We start from the raw sequence: 23,951 nt of genomic DNA, 5'->3' as shown, positions 1-23,951 counted from the left end.
GTCAAGAAGGGAGAGGGTTGACATGTTGTGGGGTTGTTAACCAACGTCATAAAACAATATGTGTACTACTGTTTCATGAGAAACTATTTGTTCTGTAAGCCTTCACCTGAAGTACAATTCAAAAAAAAATCAAAAAATAAAAGAAACCAAATGATGTATTGCATTGGGCAAATCTGCTGCAAAACACCTCTTTAAAGTGTTGAAAAGCAAAGATGTCACTTTGAGGCCTAAGGTGCGCCTGACCCACGCCATGATGTCTTCAATTGCCTCATAGGCATGTGAAAGCTGGACAGTGAATAAGGAAGACCAAAGATGAATTGATGCCTTTGAATTCAGATGTTGGCAAAGAATGCTGAAGATACCATGGACTGACTGCCAGAAGAACAAACAAATCTGTAAATCAGAATGAGCCTTAGAAGCGATGATGGTGAGACTTTGGCCCAGTTACTTTGGACACGTCATCAGGAAAGATCAGTCGCTTGAAAAGGACATCAGGGAAAACGAGAGGAACCCTCAGTGAGACGGACTGACACAATGGCCTCAACAATGGAATCAAACATACCAACCATCATGAACATGGCCCAGATCCAGGCAACGTTTTGCTCAGGTATACATCAAGTTGCCGCGTATCCAAGCTGACTCACGGGTAACTCACCGCAACAGCAGCATATGGGCCTCACCGCACCTTCTCTTTTGCAAATGCTTAATGATCTTGGTCATCTCTTAACACCGATAAAAGTGGGTAGAATTTGCTTAAAAAATAAAAAAGGGACTTTTCAAAACTAGCATACTTTATTATTATAGATATTAGTCATGACTCAGTCTTAGAAGAAATACAACCAGAATGCTCCTTAGAGGATAGCAAGACATCAGCTCATTTACTTTGGACACGTCATCAGGAAAGACCAATAGCTAGAAAAGGACATCATGGTTGGTAAAGTAGAGGGTCAGCGAAAACGAGGGAAACCCTCCATGAAAGACATTCACACAACAGTCGTAACAATGGGCTCACACAGATCAAAGACCGTGATGACGGCACAGGACCGGGCAGCGTGTTGTTCTGTTATACATGGGGTTGCCATGAGTTAGAGCCGACTCGATGGCCTTGCAAATGTACACGTTGGTTCAAAATGTACGTAACAGACCACTTCAGCTGCAAAGGGGAAAAATCTAGCGTTCTTAAGGGTCTGAACTTTTAAGAAGTGAAAAGCTTATGTTCGTGGCAATGTATACTTTGTATGAATTATTAACCAATACTGGGAGTATCACGAGGGTGGACAGGGTCATATGAAGTCTATCTCAACGAATGACCGGCCTTACAATGCAGAAACAGGCATCAGTGTTTCCAGGGCTCAGCCCATTGCAACGTAACGATTAGACATTTACTGCAAAACGCAACTGGGACAACAAACACACAGAGACTCATAAACAGTCAAAGCAACTAAAATGCAACATGGAGGCCTGGGTTATTTGACCGCTGGGCTGCAGCTGTTGGACAAGCTGCTCACATTAACTCGCAGCTGTTAATGTTCCCCACCTTTCAGGTCTCAGTCGACCTTTCCTGCCAGAGATGCTCACAGCTCCTGCGCGCATGTCCCATTTTAATGAACTGGGTTTGGTTCAGAAGACGTCACAGGTGTTTTTGAAGACAACAGCAATGTACACGCCCGCGGCCACACACACGGAGTTTCCAGGGAGCAAGGTTTCAGATAGCCTTTAGTTATTTCTTCTTTCTCGGGCATCAGACATAAAAATCACAACTCCGAGTCACTGATATTCAGGGATGTTGTTGTTCGTTGCCGCCGATTCGATTCCGACTCATGGCGACTCTATGTGTGCAGAGTGGAGCTGTTCATAGGGTTTTCAAGGCTGTGTGACGTTTCAGAAGCAGAGGCCAGACCTGTCTTCCAAGGTGCCTCTGATGGGGTTTGAACCACCAACCTTTCGGTTAGTAGCTGAGTGCTTAACTGTTTACACCACCAGGGACTCAGTGTGTTTATAAAACAAGCAGCAAAGCATACCTTGTTCCTCATAACAGCATACGTCAGTTCATATGGATATATGGGGTGTGCACAGGAAATAATGCAACCTAAAACTAGGGAGGCATTTCATGCAACAGAGAAAAGAACCCTGGGCTGGCCTCTCTCGTCTTGTCTTTGCATTAATTTATCTTCTTTTTTTTCCTGCTGCCTTTTCTCTGTTCCATGACTCAAGGGGCTGGATTCTCTTCTTTCAATGGGGGTGACCCCCACTGAGCCACACCCTGTGCAATCCCTTCCCCCTGAGCGCAGAAGGACCAGTGACTCGCTTCTAACCAACAGAACACAGTGATGGTGATGCTATTATGTTGTTTTCTGTAAGACTGTGTCATAGCAGACTGCAGAGTGAGACTCTCCTGCTGGCCTTGGAGGAGCAAGCAGGCATCCTGTGAACTGCCTATGGAGGAGACCTTGTGGCCGGGACTGTGGGCGCCTCCAGAAGCTGAGGGAGGACCTCGGCCAAGAGCCAACAAGGAAACAGGGCCTCAGTCCTACAGGCTCAAGGAAAGGAGTTCTTGAGAACAACCAGAATGTCCACAGAAGTGGTGTCTCCCCAAGTTGAGCCTCTGGATGAGAACACAGCCCCATCAGTACCTTGAATGGCAGCCTTGCTAGACCCAGCTACACCATGCCCACAGTCTGACCCAGAGAATCTGTGAGATCATAAGTCACTAAGTTTGGGGGTAATCTGTTACACAGCAATGAACCAGTAAAACCAGCTGCCATCGAGTCAAATCCAACTCATTGCAATCCCAAGTGTTTCAGAGGAGAACTGTGCTCCATGGGGTTTTCAGTGGCTCGTTTTTCGTAAGTAGATCACCAGACTTTTCTTCTGAGGTGCCTCTGGGTGGACTCAGAAACCAAGCTTTTGGTTAGCAGCCAAGTTGTTAAGCATTTTCACCAGCCAGAGATTCCTACCCCACAGTAGATAACTAATAGAAAGATATTAAATTTAATGCCAAATAAGGAAAGTTTAACCAAAAGACTCTTAAAAAGCAGAGATGTCACTTTGAGGACTAAGGTGCGCCTGACTCAAGCCATGGTATTTTCAATTGCCTCATATGCATGCAAAAGCTGGACAAAGAACAAGGAAGACCGAAGAAGAATTGATGCCTTCGAATTATGGTGTTGGCGAAGAATACTGACTATACCATGGACTGCCAGGAAAACCGTGGTGGCGTAGTGGTTAAGTGCTATGGCTGCTAACCAAAGGGTCGGCAGTTCGAATCCACCAGGCACTCCTTGGAAACTCTATGGGGCAGTTCTACTCTGTCCTATAGGGTCGCTGTGAGTCGGAATCAACTCAACGGCAACAGGTTTGCTTTGGGTTTTATGGACTGCCAGAAGAACAAACAATTCTGTCTTGGAAGAAGTACAGCCAGAGTGCTCCTTAGAAGCGAGGATGGCGAGACTTCATCTCTCATACTTTGGACATGTTATCAGGAGGGACCAGTCCCTGGAGAAGGACATCATGCTTGGCAAAGTAGAGAGTCAGCGAAAGAGAGGAGGACCCTCAATGAGATGGACTGACACAGTGGCGGCAACAATGGTCTCAAGCATAACAATGACTGCGAAGACGGTGCAGGACCAGGCAGAGTTTTGTCCTGTTGTACACAGGGTCGCTATGAGTAGGAACCGACTCGATGGCACCTAACAACAACAAAGCAAAGTTTTGACTGGTCCCGGAAGAAGCCAAAATATTTTGATAAAACAGCTGGATAATATGTCAGCTACCTTAAGGGAGGGCAAAAACTGTATCATTTCCAGCATGTAAGAAAGGGCTGGTTACAAAAGAGGCATTTGAGACTTACTCTTCTATTTGGTCCATCACTAATTCATTATCTCAGCTGTGGATGTCAGTACCAGAACAACTGAGTGCATAGCCTTGAATATCTGCCAGGAGTTCTATGTATTATTTAGGCATTTTAATGTTCACAGTTACAGCCTGTTTCCCAGGATGTCACTGATGACAGCCCTCAGGCTGGACGTGCTTCTAACAACAGAATAGCGTTGTGCGAAAGTTGACGGAGCAACCAGCTGGTCACAAAATGCTGAGCAGCAACTTGCTGAGCAAAATAAAACTGAGATAAGAAGTAACATATTGATCACCTTCATTACTGGGAAACATTCGTTCCACTTTTGTAAAATAGCATTGTACACTTTGCTAAACTAACGCTACAGCAAAGTTGAGTCAATTCCGACTCATAGCAACCCCATAAGTGTAGTGGTAGAGCTGTGCTCTGTAGGGTTTTCAATGGCTGATTTAAACAAAAAAAATTTTTTTTTTACATTTTGGTCAAAGTATACACAGCCAAAGATATACCATTTCAACAATTTCTACATGTACAATTCAGTGACATTGATTACATTCTTCAAGTTGTGCTGCCGTTCTCGCTATCCGTTTCCAAATTATTCCACTGCCATTATCTTAAACTCAGTGTTTCCTAAGCTTCCCATCCAACCTTCAATGGCTGACTTTTTCAGAGCAGATTGCCAGGCCTTTCTTCTGAGGCATCTCTGGGTGGATTCAAACCATCAACCTTTTAGTTAGCAGCTGAGCGCGTAACTACTTGAGCCACAGGCACTCCACATAACACTATGACCCCCTGCAGTTGCCCACGGGATGTCTACCAGTACAGCACCTGGGTAGCTGTCAGAAGATGGGGCTCTAGACTTGGCCTCCCCAGCTGGGTGGCTGGCCCTGGGGTAAGCCATCTGACTTGAGCAGCCTCTACTCCACAGCCCTTCATGCTTCCCCACACAGCTTTTGAGGACCTACTAGGCACTGTGCTTATCTCTAGGGTGACTGGGAAGGGCCATGAGGACAGCTGATGCACTGTACAAAGTGAAGAAGGGCTATCATTCCCCTCATCCAGAGCCCATATCCTTAGGATCCAGTCCATGTGCCTTCCAAGGAGAAAACCAGACCGCAGGGTCACATGAGCACCAGCTGCAGTGGGAGAAGACCAACCGCTATGTCTGTCTGGGTCGCCTGGGAAGAGTCCCCTTCCAGCCCTAGTTCAGTTCAGAGAAGCCCCATATCATAGCCCCATTTCATCCTGATGCTGTGCAGCACCTATTCTGGCTCTCTCCCAAGACCATCAACAGAGCCTCCTGAACTGCCACAGTGGACTTTCAACTGCGGTTCTCCACTGGCCCTCATGGACTTTCAGGTTCTCCTTATTTCTGGAGGCTCCTATGCCTGGGGGGCAGTAGTGGGTCAGTGGTAGAATTCTCGCCTTCCATGTGGGCCAATGCATCTCATGCACAGCCGCCACCCATCTGTCAGTGGAGGCTTGCATGTTGCTAGGGTGCTGAACAGGTTTCAGTGGAGCTTCCAGACCAAGATGGCCTAGGAGGTAGAAGGAAAGGCCTGGTGATCGACTTCCAAAAATCAGCCAGTGAAAACCCTGTGGATGCCAACAATCCAATGTGCAACCCACTTGGGAAGATGCAGGACCAGGCAGCATTTATCCTGTCCTGCATGGGTCACCATGAGTCGGGGGGTTAACTAGGCAGCAGCTAACAACAAGTGTGCCTGGAAGCAGGCCGGAAAGGACTTTCAGACTCTCCTTATTTCTAGAGGCCACCACGCCTAGAACCGGGCAGTCCATCTGGTCCCCTTGTCTCCCTGGCTACATCCTAGCAGATGCCAGGCTGGGGCAGAGCCTGGGCCCTGGTTTGCCCTCAAGGAGACAGACTCTGTCTCCCCGCCTTCAGCATATTGGTGACTTTAGACACAGGTCTTCTAGGAAGCCACAGTCTGTGTGTGATCTACCTGAGAGCACCGGTGGTCTAGACGCCTCCCACACATCTCCACGTGCAGGAGCCCTCCACCCAGGGCCCGGGGAGCCTGAGGGTAAGCAACGAGATGAAGTGTCTGAGCAACCTGCTTCCAACAGTCGGGGCTGCTTCTCCACAATGGCACGGAAGGTTCAATATCACACAGAGAACTATGCCCAGAACAGCCACAGTGTAGGGTGGGAGGAAGGAGCCTTGGCGGTACAGTGGTTAAAGCACTGGGCTGCTCACCAAAAGGTCAGCGGTGTGAACCCACCCAGCAGCTCCACAGGTGAAAAGACCTGGTGATTTGCTCCCATAAAGATTACAGCCTCGGAAACCCTATGGGACAGTTCTACTCTGTCCTACAGGGTCGCTATGAGTCAGAAAAGATGGCACCTAACAGCAACAAGGTGGGAGGGGGATGGCAAGAGTTTGTACTTCTGAACAATGTCTAGTCTTTCATGTGTGAGTAATACAATGTATTACCTTGGTGTCTGATTAACAGACAATGGAAGCACTGGGTGGCTAGGTCTTAACGCTCACGGTTTTTTTTCTTTTTTATGTGAGTTTAGTTACTCGTTCTCACTCTCCTCCTCCTCCTTCCTTGCTCCTCCTCCTCCTCCTCCCTCTCCATCTCTTCTTCTTTTCTGTCTCCCTCTCCCCCCCCACCCCCTTCTCTCTGTCTCTGTTTCTCCGGAAGTGAACTGATATCCCCAGGCTGCACAGGGACAAGGGTGCCCTTCCCTGCTGACAGCACCCCCACCCCGGGCACCGCCAGACTGTGGTCAAGCGCTGAGAAGCGCCGGCCGTGCCCTGTGGCTCTCTTACCTCACAGAAGCTTTGGCACTGATGCCTCCGCTGGTCCCAGGACTCCTTGCAGGGCTCCAGACACTGGGAGAGATCGAAAACGAGAGAAAATCAGCCACAGAGAAGACACAAAACCAAGGGGAAAAATCAGCCGGTGGGCACTGCCTTCCACGCCCGTGTTTCCTGGTCAGTTAGGAAACGCAACATCTGAGTATTTTAGCTGCGCGTAATATGAAGTAAGCAGGAGTGTCATTACAGAACCAGGACAAATGTATGTGTGTGTATATATATATATACTTTAAACACAACTGGGAGAGAACGGTTGCACAGTCTGGAGGCGACTCATGGGAAATGCAGCAACATTCCCGATAGACTCAGAATAATTTGGACAAAAAATATTTTTATTCAATACGAAATACTTTTTAAAAGATTTTCTTTCAGGGGAATTATTTTTCTCAAACCTTTACTATTCAGTATCAATTTCCTTTATTAAATTGACAAAATAGTGTTATTTCTTTGGTAAAGAAAACCCAGTGGCGTAGTGGTTAAGAGCTACAGCAGCTAACCAAAAGGTCGGCACTTTGAACCCACCAGCTGCTCCTTGGAAACCCCACGGGGTCCTATAGGGTCACTATGAGTCGGAATGGACTTGATGGCAACGAGTTTGGTTTGTTTGTTTTTTTTATACTCTTCGAAAAAGGGATTCAGTGGAATTGCACTGTGCTAAATATGTGGATATGCACGTGTATATATGTGTGTGTGTGTGTACACACATATATACACACACCTATGTGTGTGTTGTACGTGTATATGGAATTGCACTGTGCTAAATACGTGAATATGCAAATATGTATGTGTGTGTTTAAATAAAACAAATATGTATATGTGTGTGTTTAAATAAAACAAATATATATATTTGTTAACATGTATTTAGTTCAATTAATTCAAAAATAATTTAAATTCATCCACTTTAATTACCATTGATCACATAACTAAAACTTACTCTACTGTATATAGTTAGAGTTACATATATATAGTTATAAATTAAAGAGAATAGCCAGGCCTCACTGTTGAAAATGACTGCAATAATTGATTGTAATAAAAAAAAAATCACTGTTGAATAAACAAATTATACATACATATATAACATAATTATTACTATATAGTGTAAATATAGTAATAAATTATATATACACACATATATAATATGCTTAAATAAACTTTGATACACGTATAAAGATATAGATACAGATGTAGATATATCAAAGATAACAGCCAGGACTCCTTGTTGAAACTACAATGTTACATTCATATCCATGGAGATTGAATTATTCAGATGATACTTTTAATGTGATATAAAAATCAGCTCCCATGTAGCCAAAGTCAGTCGTCTAAATATTGGCATACCATTGACTCTCATAAGCTCATGATGATTTTCTCTATATGATTTTTATTCCTTTGATGGTAAATAAATGTTCCTGTTAGAGTCAAACTTACCTTTTAAATTTTCAAACATTTATAATGTAACATTCAGGATGGATGATATACCTATACCATTTTGTCACTCTGTTTTCTAATAATCCCCCCCTCCACTGTAAAATTAAAATACAGCGTGAAGAAACACTGGAAGATTGTATAGTGAAACTGGATTTTCAAATAACCATTGCCAGTTTTCAATCAGAAGTCTATATGAAAACCAGTGATGCTCCTGTGCCGAGCGTCAGGCGTTTCTGAGTGTGCTACTCTGGACGTGATCTCTGGCCACGAGCGTCCGCATCCCCGGAGTTTTAGAAACACACACCCCTCCACACCTGCAGAGTCAGGGCCCCGGGATCTCCCTGGATGTGTTCAGCTGGGAAGTCTGCATGCTCACTAAACTTTCAGAACTGCCATAGCATTTGATAAAAACAAAGGGTCCGTAAAGGCTAACTCATTCGTGAATGTTGCATGTAAACAATTCATTTTTCATCATTTTAATTAAAAGAATCTTGAGTTCATCAATAATACTTCCCCAATACTTACATGGGCTGGGCCCACGTTTATTTGTTTCTACTTCTCTCAAGCGTGACCCCAAACAATATGTGTATTATCACCACTAAAGTATTTCTCAAAGAATACCATTTTTCTGACAGCAGTGAAACAGTGTTTGAAAACTTGTTTATCTTCCATATATTACTAATCCTTAAAGAGTTATTAGGTTAGTTTCCTAAAGGACGGTCAATACCTTATCTTTATTTTTAATATTTTTTAAGACATTGGCTCTTAAGTTTCCAGACTCCTTTTTTGTTTGTTTGTTTAGTTTTGTTTTTTATGACACTGGTTCTTTGCCAAAAAAGTTTAGTAGTCATTTAATAAGTATGCTTGAACTAATCTCTTCTCAAGGTCATTTGCAATAAATAAATAGCACTCTTAAAAATACCTTGAAATTTTATTTAGTTTGAGATTAAACTGTGTTTTATTAAAGCTGCACCAATCCACAAGATCAGCTGCTCCCACGTTAAGTCTTTGTCATTTCACTCAAGAAATACGCAGCAAGCATTTATTCCTTATAAGAAACTGTTAAGTGCTGTCGTGCGTTGAATTGTGTCCCCCCAAAATATGTGCCAACTTGGCTAGGCCATGATTCCCAGTATTGTGTGACTGTCCTCCGTTTTGTGAGCTGATGTAATTTTCCCGTGTGTTGTAAATCCTAATCTCTGCCTGTGGCTAATGAGGCAAGATTACATTATGTTAAAGAAGATTAGGGTGGGATGCAATGCCCTTACTCAGGTCACAGCCCTGAACTGATGTAAGGAGATTTTCCCTGGGGTGTGGCCTGCATCACCTTTTATCTTACAAGAGATAAAAGGAGAGAGAGGCAAGCAGAGAGATGGGGACCTCATGCCACCAAGAAAGCAGTGTCAGGAGCCGAGCGTGTCCTTTAGACCTGGGGTCCCTGCACTGCGAAGCTCCCAGACAAAGAGAAGACTGATGAAAAGGACCTTCCCCCAGAGCCGACAGACAGAAAGCCTTCCCCAGGAGCTGGCATCCTGAATTTGGACTTCTAGCCTCCTAGACTTTGAGAGAATAAATTTCTGTTTGTTAAAGTCATCCACTTGTGGTATTTCTGTTATAGCAGCACTAGATGACTAAGACAAGCGCTATGTGTCTAACAGTGTATCAACAGAACTATGCAGTTCTTGTTTTCTGCCATTGGTAAAAACAGAAGCCATGAAAATATGCTACTGTATGTGCCTATAGTTGCATTTTCTTAACTATACACTTATAAATGCATAAAAAGCCTTAATCCTTTGAGATCTCCACAATCACACATAACCTACTTCTTGAAAGCTCGTGGAACACGCAAATAATTTATATAAAACAAATATCATTTACAAAAATTTGGGCATGCTTGGACATTCTAATGGAAGCAATACATATCACACTTGTCTTCTTGTTAATCCATAACCACTTCCATCGGGGTATGCAATTCCTTTAAAGCTCTATTACAATTGCACGCTTGCATTTCCAGTAACCCCTGGTCAGCAGTGTCTAAAGACACACCTCAAAATGTTATTAATGACAGCAAACATTTTCTTTTAATAATCCTCTATGAAAACTACCTGACAAGCATTGCCTGGCTGCAGCCATCAGAATAAATCTTTGCAGGATAAATTGGCCCAACTCTATTCTGGTGAATCTTTAGGATTCTCTTGGTCAGTTAAAATGATTCCATCTCTCTCACGGTTTAGAAAAGAAAAACACACTTTCTATTTCTTCAAATAATAAAAACGACACGCCAAACAAGGATAGTCCCAGATCTGCCTTCTGGGAAAGAAGAGAAAGTGAGAGAAATAATAATACTACAGACAAACAATGGCTTTGGAATTTATCAGCTATCACTGTTCTAAGTGCCAAGATCTGATATTGCCTAAAACTAGAAAATACAGCAACCAAACTTAAGAGTTTAGCAAGCGTCTTAGGCTTTCACGTTTTAGAACGATCAACTGTTGAGATCATTTCCTCGTTGGCTACTGTTTGAAGCCCAATAAAGAAAGACTCCAAACTTTAGAGAAGTGTTAAAAAAAAAAAAAACGAATCACATGTTGTACTTGGAATGGAGATAGCAATTATTTTTTACTTAACTTAGAATGATACATTCTCAATATCATTTGCTTAGACATTTCAATTTCTCTATATTAATTTTATACATTATATGTAATATATAATTATATATAATATAAAAAGTCCTTGGTGGTGCCACTGTTAAGAGCTCAGCTGCTAACTGAAAGGTTGGCATTCTAACCCACCTAGTGGCTCCACAGGAGAAAGACCCGGTGATCTGCTCTTGTAAAGATTACAGCCTAGAAAACCCTATGGGGCAGTTCTGCTTTGTCACACAGGGCAGCTCTAAGTCGGAATCACAGCACACAACAACAACATTTATAATAACATAAGGTGTAATCAACATATACCTCTATGTTATTTTTTATATTGTATAACATTTATAAACTTTTATGAGCAATACCAAGGGTTGGCACACTCAAATGGTCCGGGACCCAAGCAAAGAATGACCAAGTATAAAGGAGGTAGAGTACAGCAACTGGGACGATGAGAATGGTACACGGGACAGCCCGCCCAGTGGGCAGGGACAACTGAATATTCTCCTCCTCGCTGCCTGCCCATTGTGGTCCGAGGTTTTCCAGGGTGCTCCACACTTCACAGAGAAGCCAGTGATACCAATTTCATGGCAATTCTTCTGCTTTTCAGATGTACTACACAGGACTTGGTACTGACTGCAATTTATTTACAGCATAATAGACTAAATGTCTACTGAAAACAGGGAGTACCGGAAAGATGTTTACCTCTCCTTTACTGACGATCCAAAGGCATCCGACTGTGTGGATCCTAACAAATTACGGATAACATTGCGAAGAATGGGAATTACAGAACACTTCATTGTGCTCTTAAGGAACCTGTCCATAGACCAAGAGGCAGTGGTTTGAACAGCGCAAGAGAGTACTGCATGGTTTAAAATTAGGAAAAGTGTGTGTCAAGGTAGTATTCTTTCACCATACTTATTCAATCTGTATGCTGAGCAAATCATCTGAGAAGCTGGACTGTATGAAGAATGTGGCAGCAGGATTCGTGGAAGACTCATTAATAACCTGTAATATGCAGAGGACACAACCTTGCTTGCTGAAAGTGAAGAGGACTTGAAGCACTTAGTGATGAAGATCGAAGACCACAGCCTTCAGTATGGATTACACCTCAACATAAAGAAAACAAAAATCCTCACGACTGGACCAATAAGCAACATCATGACAAATGGAGAAAAGATGGAAGTCGTCAAGGATTTCGTTTTACTTGGATCCACAATCAACACTCATGGAAACAGCAAAGAAATCGAAAGATGCATTGCATTGGGCAAATCTGCTGCAAAAGACCTCTTTAAACTGTTAAAAAGCAAGGATGTCACTTTGAGGAATAAGGTGCACCTCACCCAAGCCATGGTATTTTCAATAGTCTCATATGCATAGGACAGCTGGACAATGAATAAGGAAGACCAAAGAAGAGTCGATGCATTTGAATTATGGTGTTGGTGAAGAATACTGAATATACCACGGACTGCCAGAAGAACTAACAGAATGCTCCTTAAAAGTGAGGATGGTGAACCTTCGTGTCCCATACTTTGGACATGTTATCAGGAGGGACCAGTCCCTGCAGAAGGATATCATGCTTGGTAGAGGGTCAGTGAAAAAAAGGAAGACCCTCAACAAGATGGACTGACACAGTGGCTGCAACAATGGGCTCAAACATAGCAATGATTGTGAGGATGGCACAAGACCAGGCAGTGTTTTGTCCTGTTGTACATAGGGTTGCTGTGAGTTGGAACCAACTCAACGGCACTTAACTACAACAATTTTTTTTTTCTCTAAGTCAGTGGCTCTCAATTTGGCATAATTTTGCACACCCCAGGGGACTTGTCGCAATGTCTAGAGACAACTTTCTGTGTAACAAACTAAGAGGAGGTAGGGAGACTGGCATCTAGTGAGTAGAGGCCAGGGATGCTGCTAAGCACCCTTCTACACACACGGCAGATTCCCCGTCCTCCCCCTGCCAGGATAAACAATTGCCTGGCCCCAAATGTCACACAGGTTGGTGCTGTAAAACGCTGGACTGAGCGCAACGGAAAAGCAGTGAATTATCAACCCTGAGAAACAGCTCTCCCAGGATAGAACGGTAAACGCTACTCTGGACTGTGACTCCCCATCTTGTATCGATCAATTCCGTATATTTCAGTCACAATCATCCCTCTAAAATATGGCTTTGATAATGTGAGGTCCCTGATAAAACTAGCCAATAACCACCAAATTAAGGGCCAAGTATGTGGTTTCACATTCAAGACATCTGGTCAACCAGCAAATCCTGCCTAACCCGTTTCTTTAGCCTCCATGGGAATTGCCTGCAACGAAGTCTGTCTCTTCTCCCTCTCTGTTACTATACCTCTTCCCTAAGGAAGACCTATTCTGTTCTTCACTCACATCAGCAGCCACTGTTTTTGTTTGACTATTACTGTTCACATAGCACACACTGATTTCTCCTCTCTGCTAACAGATAGCATTTACAGTCCCCCCAAGGGCCCCACATTTTACTTCTGGCAGATACGCAGAGACTCTGAGTCGTCCTGATGTCACTCTATCGTAAACAGACTATAAACTCCCCCTCTTTAGTAGGGAATACAAGGCATATGGGACTGAGAACGCAGATGTGAGGACAGACTCCAAAAAATAATCCCTGTGCCCCATGGAACACAGAGGAACAGAGGAATAGAAAGCCTTGGTTTGAGGCTGGACTCTGCCATGTGTTTGCTCACAGTCGTGACCAAACAGAATCAATTACTTAGCCTCAGTTCATTTACTCAAATACGAGAAGGTAATCTTCCATATTAGCTTGTTAAGATATTACTGGACATGTGAAGAGTGCCGGGACCTTTATGGATTATGGAAAACTTTTATAAATATTTCTGAAATGGAGCCTCATACCAACCAACCTATGGAGGTAAGTAAAACTGTGTACTATAATTCTAGACTTAAATGTTACATGCTAACAGTTTAAAAGCCAAAAAAGAACAAACCCATTGCCTTTGAGTTGATTTTGACAAATAGCGATCCTATAGGACAGAGTAGAACTGCCCCATAGAGTTTCCAACAAGCAGCTGGTGGATTCGAACTGCCAACCTTTTGGTTAGCAGCCAAGCTTTTAACCACTGCGCCACCAGGGTTCCACTAGTGGTTTAGGGAGGAGAAAACCATGGTCTAGAGAAAATGAAGACACAAAGCTAGTGAGAATTTGAACTCACGCTTTGGCACACTGGAGAGCTGGTTCCATTAGAAAGTACTGCCCTATTTATGCCGCGTGACTGCAGAGGTTTAATGAGCTGATATATGTAAAAAGGATTTGTAAACTGAAAAGTACTTTGCAAATCTATGGGATTACTCAATTATTGTGATCTTTGAGAGGACTCTGTTCCAGGATGCCCTAAACCCGTTGCCACTGAGTCGATTCTGACTCATAGCGACCCTATAGGTGCTAGCAATTCCAAGGCATTTATGCAATGACAACCAACAGGACTATTTCATATCCCAAAAAGAGGGATCCAACCTCTATGAGCTAACTTACTGACAACAAAAGAAGTGATTGATTCTCCTTCGCTGAACGACCCTCTGACCAGTTTAGCACAGAATTCCATACCGTATATTTAACCAAACACTTCGATAAAAGTGAAACAAAGGAAGTTATATTACCTAAGATAGCAATCATAGTAAGTTCTGAAGCAAAGAAGGTTCATACCAAATTTAAGTTTTCATACAAGCCCAACAATCCAGGAAGTACAACCCATAAATTGTTGTGTGCCATCAGGTCAATTTGACCCATAGTGACTCTGTAAGATAGAGTAGAACCGCCCCATATGGTTTCCTAGGCTGTAACCTTTACAGGAACAGATCACTAGGTCTCTTCCCCGCTGGAGTGCCTGGTGGGTTCGAACAGCCGATCTTTCAGTTAGCAGCCAGACTCTTAAACACTGCGCCACCAGGGCTCCTTCCGCCCATAATTCCGTTATGCTAAATAAAGCGAACCGTCACCAAAGCAAAGCATCCAGCTCTCCATACACTGCAGCCTGTCCAAATCAACATCTGTGAAGTCAGCAATGTGGATTAACATTTCCTCTGTTGCTGTGGGTCGGAATTGACTCGATGGCAATGGGTTTGGTTTGATTTATGTGCGATGTGCTCTTCTACCATTGAGGTTGAGAGGCGGGGTCAAAGTCACATTCTGGCCTGATGCCATATAGACTCTCTTACAGGGAAAAGCACACAGAGAAACAAGCCTAGGTGATAAAGAATAAAATGAGTGATAGAAGAATAGCGTGCCAGAAGGAACAAGCAAACAAAAAGTAATACTGTCATGCCAAATGGGCTAACCGGAGAGGACATCATAAAATCGGACACCATGAGTCAGCTCAGAAGGAGAAGCAGGGCCTGAGTGTCGGTAGGCAGATCTGGGGCTGGACGATACTGTGTGAGAGAGGGTGATGTGTGGCTGACGAAAGGGAAGGAGAGGTGGTAGAAAACAAGGCTAGAATCATAGCCGCTCGGACTTCAGTAAGGAACCACTGACACTCTTACAGGGTGTCGCTTGCTCCAGTCTATGTTTAGGATGACTTGAGTGACGAGATGGAAGATGACTTAGAAAGAGGTGAGAGATTGCAAGGAGTCAAACGAAAGTAAAAGTCTTCATAAAAACCAGTTGCTGTCGAGTCAGTTCCAACTCATGGTGAACCTGTGTGTGTCAGGGTACAACTGTGCTCTATAGGGTTTTCAGTAGCTGTGATCTTTCAGAAGTCGATCACCAGGCCTTTCTTCTACCTCTGGGTAGACTCAAACCTCCAACCTTTCAGTTGGCAGCCGAGCACATCAACCATTTGTACCACCTAGGGACCTCTCACATCCATTTCTAGAGGAACAATTAAAAAAACCTGTTGTTGTCGAATTGATTCTGACTCATGGCAACCCCATGTGTTACAGAGTAGAACTACTTCATAGGGTTTTCTTGCCTGTAATCTTTATGGAAGCAGATCACCAGGCCTTTCTTCCATGGAGCCACTGGCTGAGTTTGAACTGCCAACCCTTACATTAGCTGAGCACAAAACTTCTGTGCTACCCAGGAACAATAAGCAGAATTTATTTTGGTTTTCTCATAATATTTCCCCAATACTTGCCTTTTTTTCTCTTTCAATTGTAGAAAAAGGTAAACTTTCTTTTAAATCTAGTCTCCCAAGCATGTTCCAATAATTGTTTTAAAAGTGCCAAATTTCTTGCCAAAATTCCAACTACTATGGTTGGGGGTTGGTGGGTGGGTGGGAATATCTCTGTGTGTGGCCAGAAGACAGAATCAGAAGGAAAAATTCAAGGCCAGGACACGGTTCATTTTGTAGGATACGTGTTATACTTTCCCAAAAATATTTTCTGTTGAATAATAAAAAATAGATCATATAAATGATGTATATTCCATTTTGTCTGGATTGTTGCCTAGATGTAAGGAGTAAGCTTTGGATTCTATTAAAAAAAAAAAAATCAGCCTTTTCATTTTGTGCAGGTATATATCCCTAGCCTATAATAATGTTATCAACAGAAGTTGCCAAAGAACACTTCTGGTTTCTGAATTAATAGCAGCAACTTTCTCTGGGAAACTGCAGATGCGTTTTTTAGATGGAAGTGGGTATTCCTGTCCAATACATTTCCTGAAATATGTGCACCCTATCGCCTAGAGAAGTACCATGGACTCCCTCCAGCTCTAAATTGGTGTAGAAATCGTTACAATCCTGTGTGTCGGAAAGTGCACTGCGTCTTGCCAAAATAACAAAATCTTTTGGCCAGCAGCCCGTGAAAGCACAGTTGAACAATGGTGGCAGGCCAAAACCACGAGGATTAGCGCACCAGCACGGCACAAAGACGCCACGCCCAAGATGTTTGCTATCACAGATCAACTGTCTCTGAAACAGTCAGAGGATAATTGCTCTCCAACCATGATGCTTATCAAGAAACCTGGGCCCCATTTACCACTGCGATTTTTCACAGCGAGGGCAACTCCCACATCGAGACGTTTCTAGCTTCAGTGGAATGGTGTTCAAAAACAATAACAACAAAAGAATCACACCGAGGAAAGATGTGAGTCAAGGGCGTGATTGCCAATGGAACCAGAAGTACTTAACAGGAAAGCAGCACAGCCCGGAATCTCGTAGACTCTGGAAAGCTGGATCTCGTAGGCTCCATAGAGTTTCCAGTGGCTGGTTTTTCAGAAGTACATCACCAGGCCTTTCTTCTGAGGCACCTCTGGATGGAACGGAATAGCTAATCTTTCAATTAGCAGCTGAGCACGTTCACCTGTTGGACTACCCAGGAACTCCATTTTGTTTGTGCTGTGTGTCGTCAATGCCAACTCATATCGACCCTATAGGACAGGGTAGAACTGTCCCATAGGATTGCCAAGCAGTGGCTGGTGGACTCGAACTGCTGACCTTTTGGTTATCAGCTGAGCTCTTCACCACTGCACCACCAGGGCTCCAGGGACTGTCGGCTTATTTCCTCTGAGAAATTAAATCTATTTGTCTGCAAGGTGAGTGACTGCAATATGTTCTAAGAAAGAGCTTACAATGAAACGTGTCCTTGCAGTAAGAAGAATCGGCAACAGAGTCAACACGAATCCTCACCAGGGAGAAGCAGCTTGTAACACTGACAGTTTGATGTCTAACTGTGTGATCTGGCTGTCTGGCATGTCAAGCTTGGGAAGGGCACCCCATGCTCTTGACAGGACGGGGGGAGTGGGGTCTGGTGAGGGCTCAGGCGTTTCCTGTCTCCCTGCCAGATGCAATCACACCAGCACTGTCAACAGGAAAGCCCCCCCAAGATGTCCGTGCCGTCCTGGCCAGCCCCATTCAACTTCACATCATGCGGTAGGCCTGCTCAAAGCTGACGGATCAGAAGTAATATTCCGAACTTCCCAGAAGCTGAACAGGGAACACTGAAGTGGAGGATAGATGTTACTTATGGACGGGAAACCCTGTGGGTCATAGGACCTAGGCTGGTCTTCAAGCCGAACTCGGGACCTGCACAATGTCACTTGGATATGTAATTTTGTTCTCCCTTGTCCCTCGAAAAAGAGTGAAAAAAAAGAGTGAGGCCCTTCTCTCCACGGGACGTCCATTCCAATAAGGTGACAATTAAGGCTATTCGTGAAGTGAACCAAAACCAGCAATGAGCAAGCTCGGTCGGTGTGGATCAGAATGAAGGCGTGTTTAGTTGTCCTAGTCTTTCAGGAGATTTTGCACAGGGTCTACAAGGGCCTTCTTTACACTGTGGGCGACACAGACCTCAGGGTCTCGTGCCCATCCCCTCAGGACTCCCTTGATCAGACGTGCACAATTAAGGACCCAACCCAAGAAGGACCCTCTTCTCACGGCTCAGCATTCCACCGCTCAGCTAACTGAACGCTGTTTGACTAACTCTGCTTACAGCTCTTTCTCCCACTTGTTCATCAGTTGCCTTGCTGAACCCCATGTGAGCGTAATTTGGGGGTCAACACAAATGCAGAAAAAGGAAGCACGATGCGATGATGGAAACGTCCTATGTACGCCTGGTACAGTAGGGTCGCCAGGTCCCCGCGGGGTGCAAAAAGTGGGTGCTACACTACTGACCTAAAAATTGGCGGTTTGCATGCACCCAGCAATGCCATGTAAGGAAGGCCTGGCAATCTGCTCCTGTAAAGATGACAGCCAAGGAAACTCCGTGGAGCAGTTCTACTCTGTCACACCTGGGTCACCATGAGTCAGAGTGACTCAACAGCAATGCGCTTGCTTTGGTTTAATATGGTAGCTACCAGCCACATAGGGCTACTGAGCACTGGAAATGTGGCCAGACAAACAAAAAACAAAACAGCTGCCATCGAGTCGATTCTGGCTCCTGGTGACCCCGTATGTTTCAGAGCAGTACCACACTGCACAGGGTTTTTAATGGCTGTGATCTTTTGGAAGTTAATCGCCAGGCCTTTCTTTTGAGGGGCCTCTGGGAGAATTCAGACCTCCAATCTTTTGGTTAGTAGCTGAGCGCTCAACTCTTTGTCCCACCCAGTGGGCCAAAAACCAGTTGTCATCAAGTTGATTCCAACCCACGGTGACCCCGTGTGTGTCTGTTGTTAGGTGCCGTCAAGTCAATACCAACTCACAGTGACCCTACAGGAGAGGGAACTGCCCCATAGGGTTTCCAAGGAGCTGCTGGTGGATTTGAACTGCCGACCTTTTGGTTAGCAGCCGAGCTTTAAACCACTGCACCACCAGGGCTCTCCATGTGTCTAGCGGCTACCATATTGGAGAATACAGATTGAAAGCTTTAAACGAAAAGCACAAAAATGTACAGTTAACATCCATTCCACCCTCCTTCTAGCAGGAGAGGGTTGTTGCTGTTGTTGGGTGCCGTCGGGTTGATTCCAACTCACAGCGACCCCACGTGACAGAGTAGGACTGCCCCATACGGCTTTCTTGACTGTAATCTTTCTGGGAGCAGACTCCCAGGTCTTTCTCTCACAGAGTGGCTGGGTGGGCTTGAACTGCCAACCTTTCAGTTAGCACCCAGTGCTTAACCATTATGCCATCCGGAGAGAGCAGAAAGTAAAAACTACATTTCCCAGATGACCTTGCCGTAACGATTCTGAATTGAATTAGGTACGGCAATTCGATGTGCTGACGCAAGATCTGAAGGCAGAAATGAAGCAGAAAGTGTTCACGACTTCTGCTGTTCAGAACCAGTGTGAACGAGCAAAGACTCTGCTACGGTGCTCAAGTCTCCATCTGCTGCTCCCGGCTGTCCAGAAACGCTTCATGGAGGGAAGCTTCTGGATTCTGACAAAGCTGCTCCAGGGAGATTTCAGAGAGCAGAAGGGTCAGCTCAGTCTTATTCCCAGTCATTCCTGGAGTCCCGGGACCCATTCCTTCAACCCTTCCAATCATTTTATACTCAACCAATCCCCTGTATTAAATTCCTTCCAGTGTACATCCCTAGAGTGGTTTGTTTTCATCATGAACACTGCCCGATACCAGCCACTAAGATGAAAGATGTGCACTCAAATGTAACCCTGACACCATGCTAAATGCAAAGAATGGAGCCACCACTTCTCGGATTGTCTGCTGTGTTACCAGGATTCCTGTACGACCCTATCGGATTCTCCCTTCACCTGGGTACTTCCCAGTCTCCCTCCCTTCCCTGCAGACATTCTTACTGGCCCACGTGTAATTGCCTGGCACTCAGCTAGACAGGAAGAGCACGTGGACTGTGACGGCTAATGCTATGTGTCAGTCGGGCTAGGCTGTGATTCTCAGTGGTTTGGCAGACATTGTGTAATCACCGAGGAGCCCTGGTGGTGCAGTGGTTAAAGCGCCCAGCTGCACATCGAAAGGTCTGCGGTTCAAACCCATCAACTCCACAGGAGAAGAATGTGGCAGTCTGCTTCTGAAAAGATGACAGCCTTGGGGACCCTACAGGCAGTTCTACTCTGTCCTATAGGGTCACTATGAGTCGGAATCGACTCGACAGGAATGGGTTTGGTTTTGTGTTATCACCTTCCATTCTGTGATCTGATATGAGCAGCCAAGCAGTTAAAAGGGGAGTTTCCTTGAGGGTGTGGCCTGCGTCCAGTATATGAATGGATGTTCTGGCGTTGCTCGCTCGCTCTCTACTCCACACTCTTCTCGTCACCTGAGGGTCCTGAGACCTAAGTCTGCAGAAGTCTCCAGCCTGCTGCCTCCCCTGCAGATATTGGATTCTCCAGCCCCTGCAACCCCACGAGCCAGCAGGGCTCCCCAGCCTGCCCCGTGACTGCAAGCTTCAGATTCACCAACCCCCACAGCCCCGTGAGTCAGCAGAGACCTCCAGCCTGCCACCTAACATGTAGATTTCGGATTTGCCAACCCTCACAATCCCGTGAGTCAGCAGAGACCTCCAGCCTGCTGCCTGACCCATGGATTTGGCACTTGCCAGCCCCCACAATTGTGTGAGCCATTTCCTTGAAGTAAATCTCTCTGTATATATGTATATATACCTTTCAGTGGTTTTTGCTCCTCTGGAGAACCCAGATTAAGGCATGGGCACATAAGACAGTCTGCCTTCTTTGACTTAGCCTGACGAAGGAGACAAGTGATCAAGCCACTACAACAGGGTGGGCTCAACCTATGGGAGAAAGATGGCTAGAAGCACAGATGGAGAGAACCTAACTCGGCATGGGTTCAAGCAAAACTCCCTCTGGACAGGCAGAAAACAGAATACAGAGTAGGATGAACCAGGCAGACGCAGGTAGAATGGAAGAAGAATATGTTCTAGACAGATTTGATCTTTTTCAGGATGAAATTAAAGCTGTAAATCTGAGCGATGGAGATCCACCCCTAAGGGTTTCTGTTGCATTCTGGAATGGGAGGCATAAAGGATTTATACGGCACAGGTGACTCAGAGTGAATTTTAGCTCCAGTGAAAATGGAAGCTCAGTTCCTATCAATCCTCAGAGTAATCACTGAATGTGTTTCCAGAAGCCTAGCAAGAATGATGTAGAAGTGTAGAACAGAGGAAAGAAAACAACCCTGTTACTGAAGAATTCTATATTACAGCAGCGTCACTAGGGAGGCGCAGAGGGTGCGGACTAGTGTCCCCTTGGGAGACACGCTCAGAGGGGCTGACACCAAAATGAGTCTATAAAATTTTGAGGCAGTGTTTCTGCAGAAATCTATTATTTTTTATAAAAATATCCCCATATCTAAAAATCAAACACTTATGCTCATCAAAAGACTTCACCAAAAGCGTAAAAAGACAACTTACAGACTGGGAAAAAAGTTTTGGCTATGACATGGATGAATCTGGCAGGCATTATGCTGAGTGAAATTAGTCACAAAAGACAAATATTGTATGAGACCACTACTATAAGAAGTCAAAAAATGGTTTAAACACAAAAGAAAACATTCTTTGACGGTTACGAGGGTGGGGAGGGAGGGAGAGGGGAATTCACTAACTAGATAGTAGACAAGAATTATCTTAGGTGAAGGGAAGGACAACACACACTACAGGGGAAGTCAGCACAACTGGACTAAACCAAAAGCTAAGAAGTTTCCTGAATACAGCCAAACACTTCAAGAGACAGAGCAGCAGGGATGCGGGGTCTGGGGGCCATGGTTTCAGGGGACATCTAGGTCAACTGGCATAACAAGGTTTATTAAGAAAATGTTCTGCATCCTACTTTGGTGAGTGGCGTCTGGAGTCTTAAAAGCTTGCAAGCGGCCATCTAAGGTGTATCAATTGGTCCCAACCACCTGGCATAAAAGAGAATGAAGAACACCACAGACTCCATCAGCCTGAGACCAGAAGAACTAGAGGGTGCCTGGCTACCACCAATGACCGCCCTGACAGGGAACACAACAGAGAATCCCTGATGGAGCAGGAGAAAAATGGGGTGCAGAACTCAAATTCTAGTAAAAGGACCAGACTTAACGGTCTGACTGAGACTGGAGGAACCCCAGAAGATATGGCCTCCGGATACTCCGTTAGCCCAAAACTAAAACCATTCCCGAGGCCAACTCTTCAAAGATTAGACTGGACTATAAGACATAAAATGATACTCGTGAAGAGTGTGCTTCTTAGCTCAAGTAGACACAATGAGACTAAATGGGCAGCTCTTGTCCAGATGCGAGATGAGAAGGCAGAGAGGGTCAGGAGCCAGGTGAATGGACTCGGGAAATCAGGGGTGGCAAGGAGGAGTGTGCTGTCACAGTACAGGGAGAGCAACTGGGGTCACATAACAATGTGTGTATAAATTTTTATGAGAGACTAACTTGAATTGTAAACTTTCACTTAAAGTACTATATATATATATATATATATATATATATATATATATACCTGTAGTTAGTTATAACAACAAAAACATTTTTCATAAGCCCAGCTTACATGTATCAGTGTATCAACAAGGCTAAAACTCTATGCTGATTTACTCTGTGAACCTTCTAACGCACACTGGTCAGAGGTATCATTGTTACCCAATTACAATGATGCTTCCAATCACATGGTTTCGTCTGCACACGCTAGAAGCACGCGCCATTGTTTTCGTAATTCCCAGTGTTTTTATAGTCGTTGATTTTATCAAATTTTCTGTTGTTTTAGCTACAATATTGTGGTAATTAGTATTTGTGAACCCACATCAATAAATTTTTGAGAATGAAGTAGTAATTAAAGGAAAAGACGGAGTGATATATGGGAATTATGATTTATGGGTAACATTAGTACAAAAAACATTACTAAGGATTCCGCATGGTCTGGTACTGGAGGAGGTCCATGGGGGGCGGTGACACCATGAGTTACTCCACTGGGTGACTCCAACCCTAGTGACGCCACTGCTCTGTTCTCTTTATCAGAGACAAATGAGCCAGCCTCAGTATCTCCAAGTCATTTAACGATCTCACAAAAATGATGTGGAGAGGGCTGCTTGACCTAACGGTAAAGTTCTCTAGGAAAAATTTCATGCAACTAAAATTAACTTTCTGTGGGGTCACACCTATATTATAACCAACACAAGGATGTTCCTGACACAGATGGTATCGGAAATTGACCGCTTTTTTCCATTCTTAGTGAGCTTAAATGTAATCTCACTTACAGATGAAATTATCTTGGAAATTTTTGGTAAGGAATACAAACCCTGCAAATCTGAACAGGTAGCTTCACGTGATTAAATATCACTACATTTAACAGTATAACCGTGCAAGGACACACAGAGTAGTAAGAGACATTTCTTTTACAAGTTTTATTACTTCCTTCCCAACTCATTCAGTTTACTGTACGCGTATCTATTCATTAAAGTGGCCGAACCAATCCGTTGCCTTTGAATCGACTCTGACTCATAGCAACCCCACGTGTGTCAGAGTACAACTGTGCTCCACGGGGTTTTCAGTGGCTGATGTTTCAAATGCAGATCACCAGGCCTTTCTTCCGAGGCACCTCTGGGTGGACTTGAACCTCCAACCTTTTGGTTAGTAGTCGAGCACTTAACCATTTGTACCACCCAGTGACTTAAACATTCCCAGAATAATGTAGCAGTGAAGTTCAACCAAGACATTGCTAACTGGCAATAATGTAGCCACTTCACTAAGAGCAAAACATGTCTCCGTTATTCCTGCCCTCACTGTCTCCGTTATTCCTGCCCTCACTGTCTCCGTTATTCCTGCCCTCACTGTCTCCGTTATTCCTGCCCTCA

At 44.4% G+C, this 23,951-nt stretch overlaps 1 protein-coding gene across 1 annotated transcript in view; it reads right to left on the bottom strand.

Moving 5' to 3' along the window:
* ANOS1 (anosmin 1) overlaps nucleotides 1–23,951 on the bottom strand; it is a 194,642-nt gene that overhangs the window by 89,298 nt on the left and 81,393 nt on the right. The window contains exon 3 of the mRNA XM_004385193.1: nucleotides 6,651–6,713. Coding sequence (XP_004385250.1) covers nucleotides 6,651–6,713 — 63 coding nt within the window. The remainder of the gene's footprint in view (nucleotides 1–6,650; nucleotides 6,714–23,951) is intronic.

The sequence above is a fragment of the Trichechus manatus genome, unplaced genomic scaffold (assembly GCF_000243295.1).
Source record: "Trichechus manatus latirostris isolate Lorelei unplaced genomic scaffold, TriManLat1.0 scaffold00134, whole genome shotgun sequence".
Lineage (NCBI taxonomy): Eukaryota > Metazoa > Chordata > Mammalia > Sirenia > Trichechidae > Trichechus > Trichechus manatus.
The sequence above is the reverse complement of the archived record's forward strand: the minus strand, read 5'-3'. Positions and strand labels throughout refer to the sequence as shown.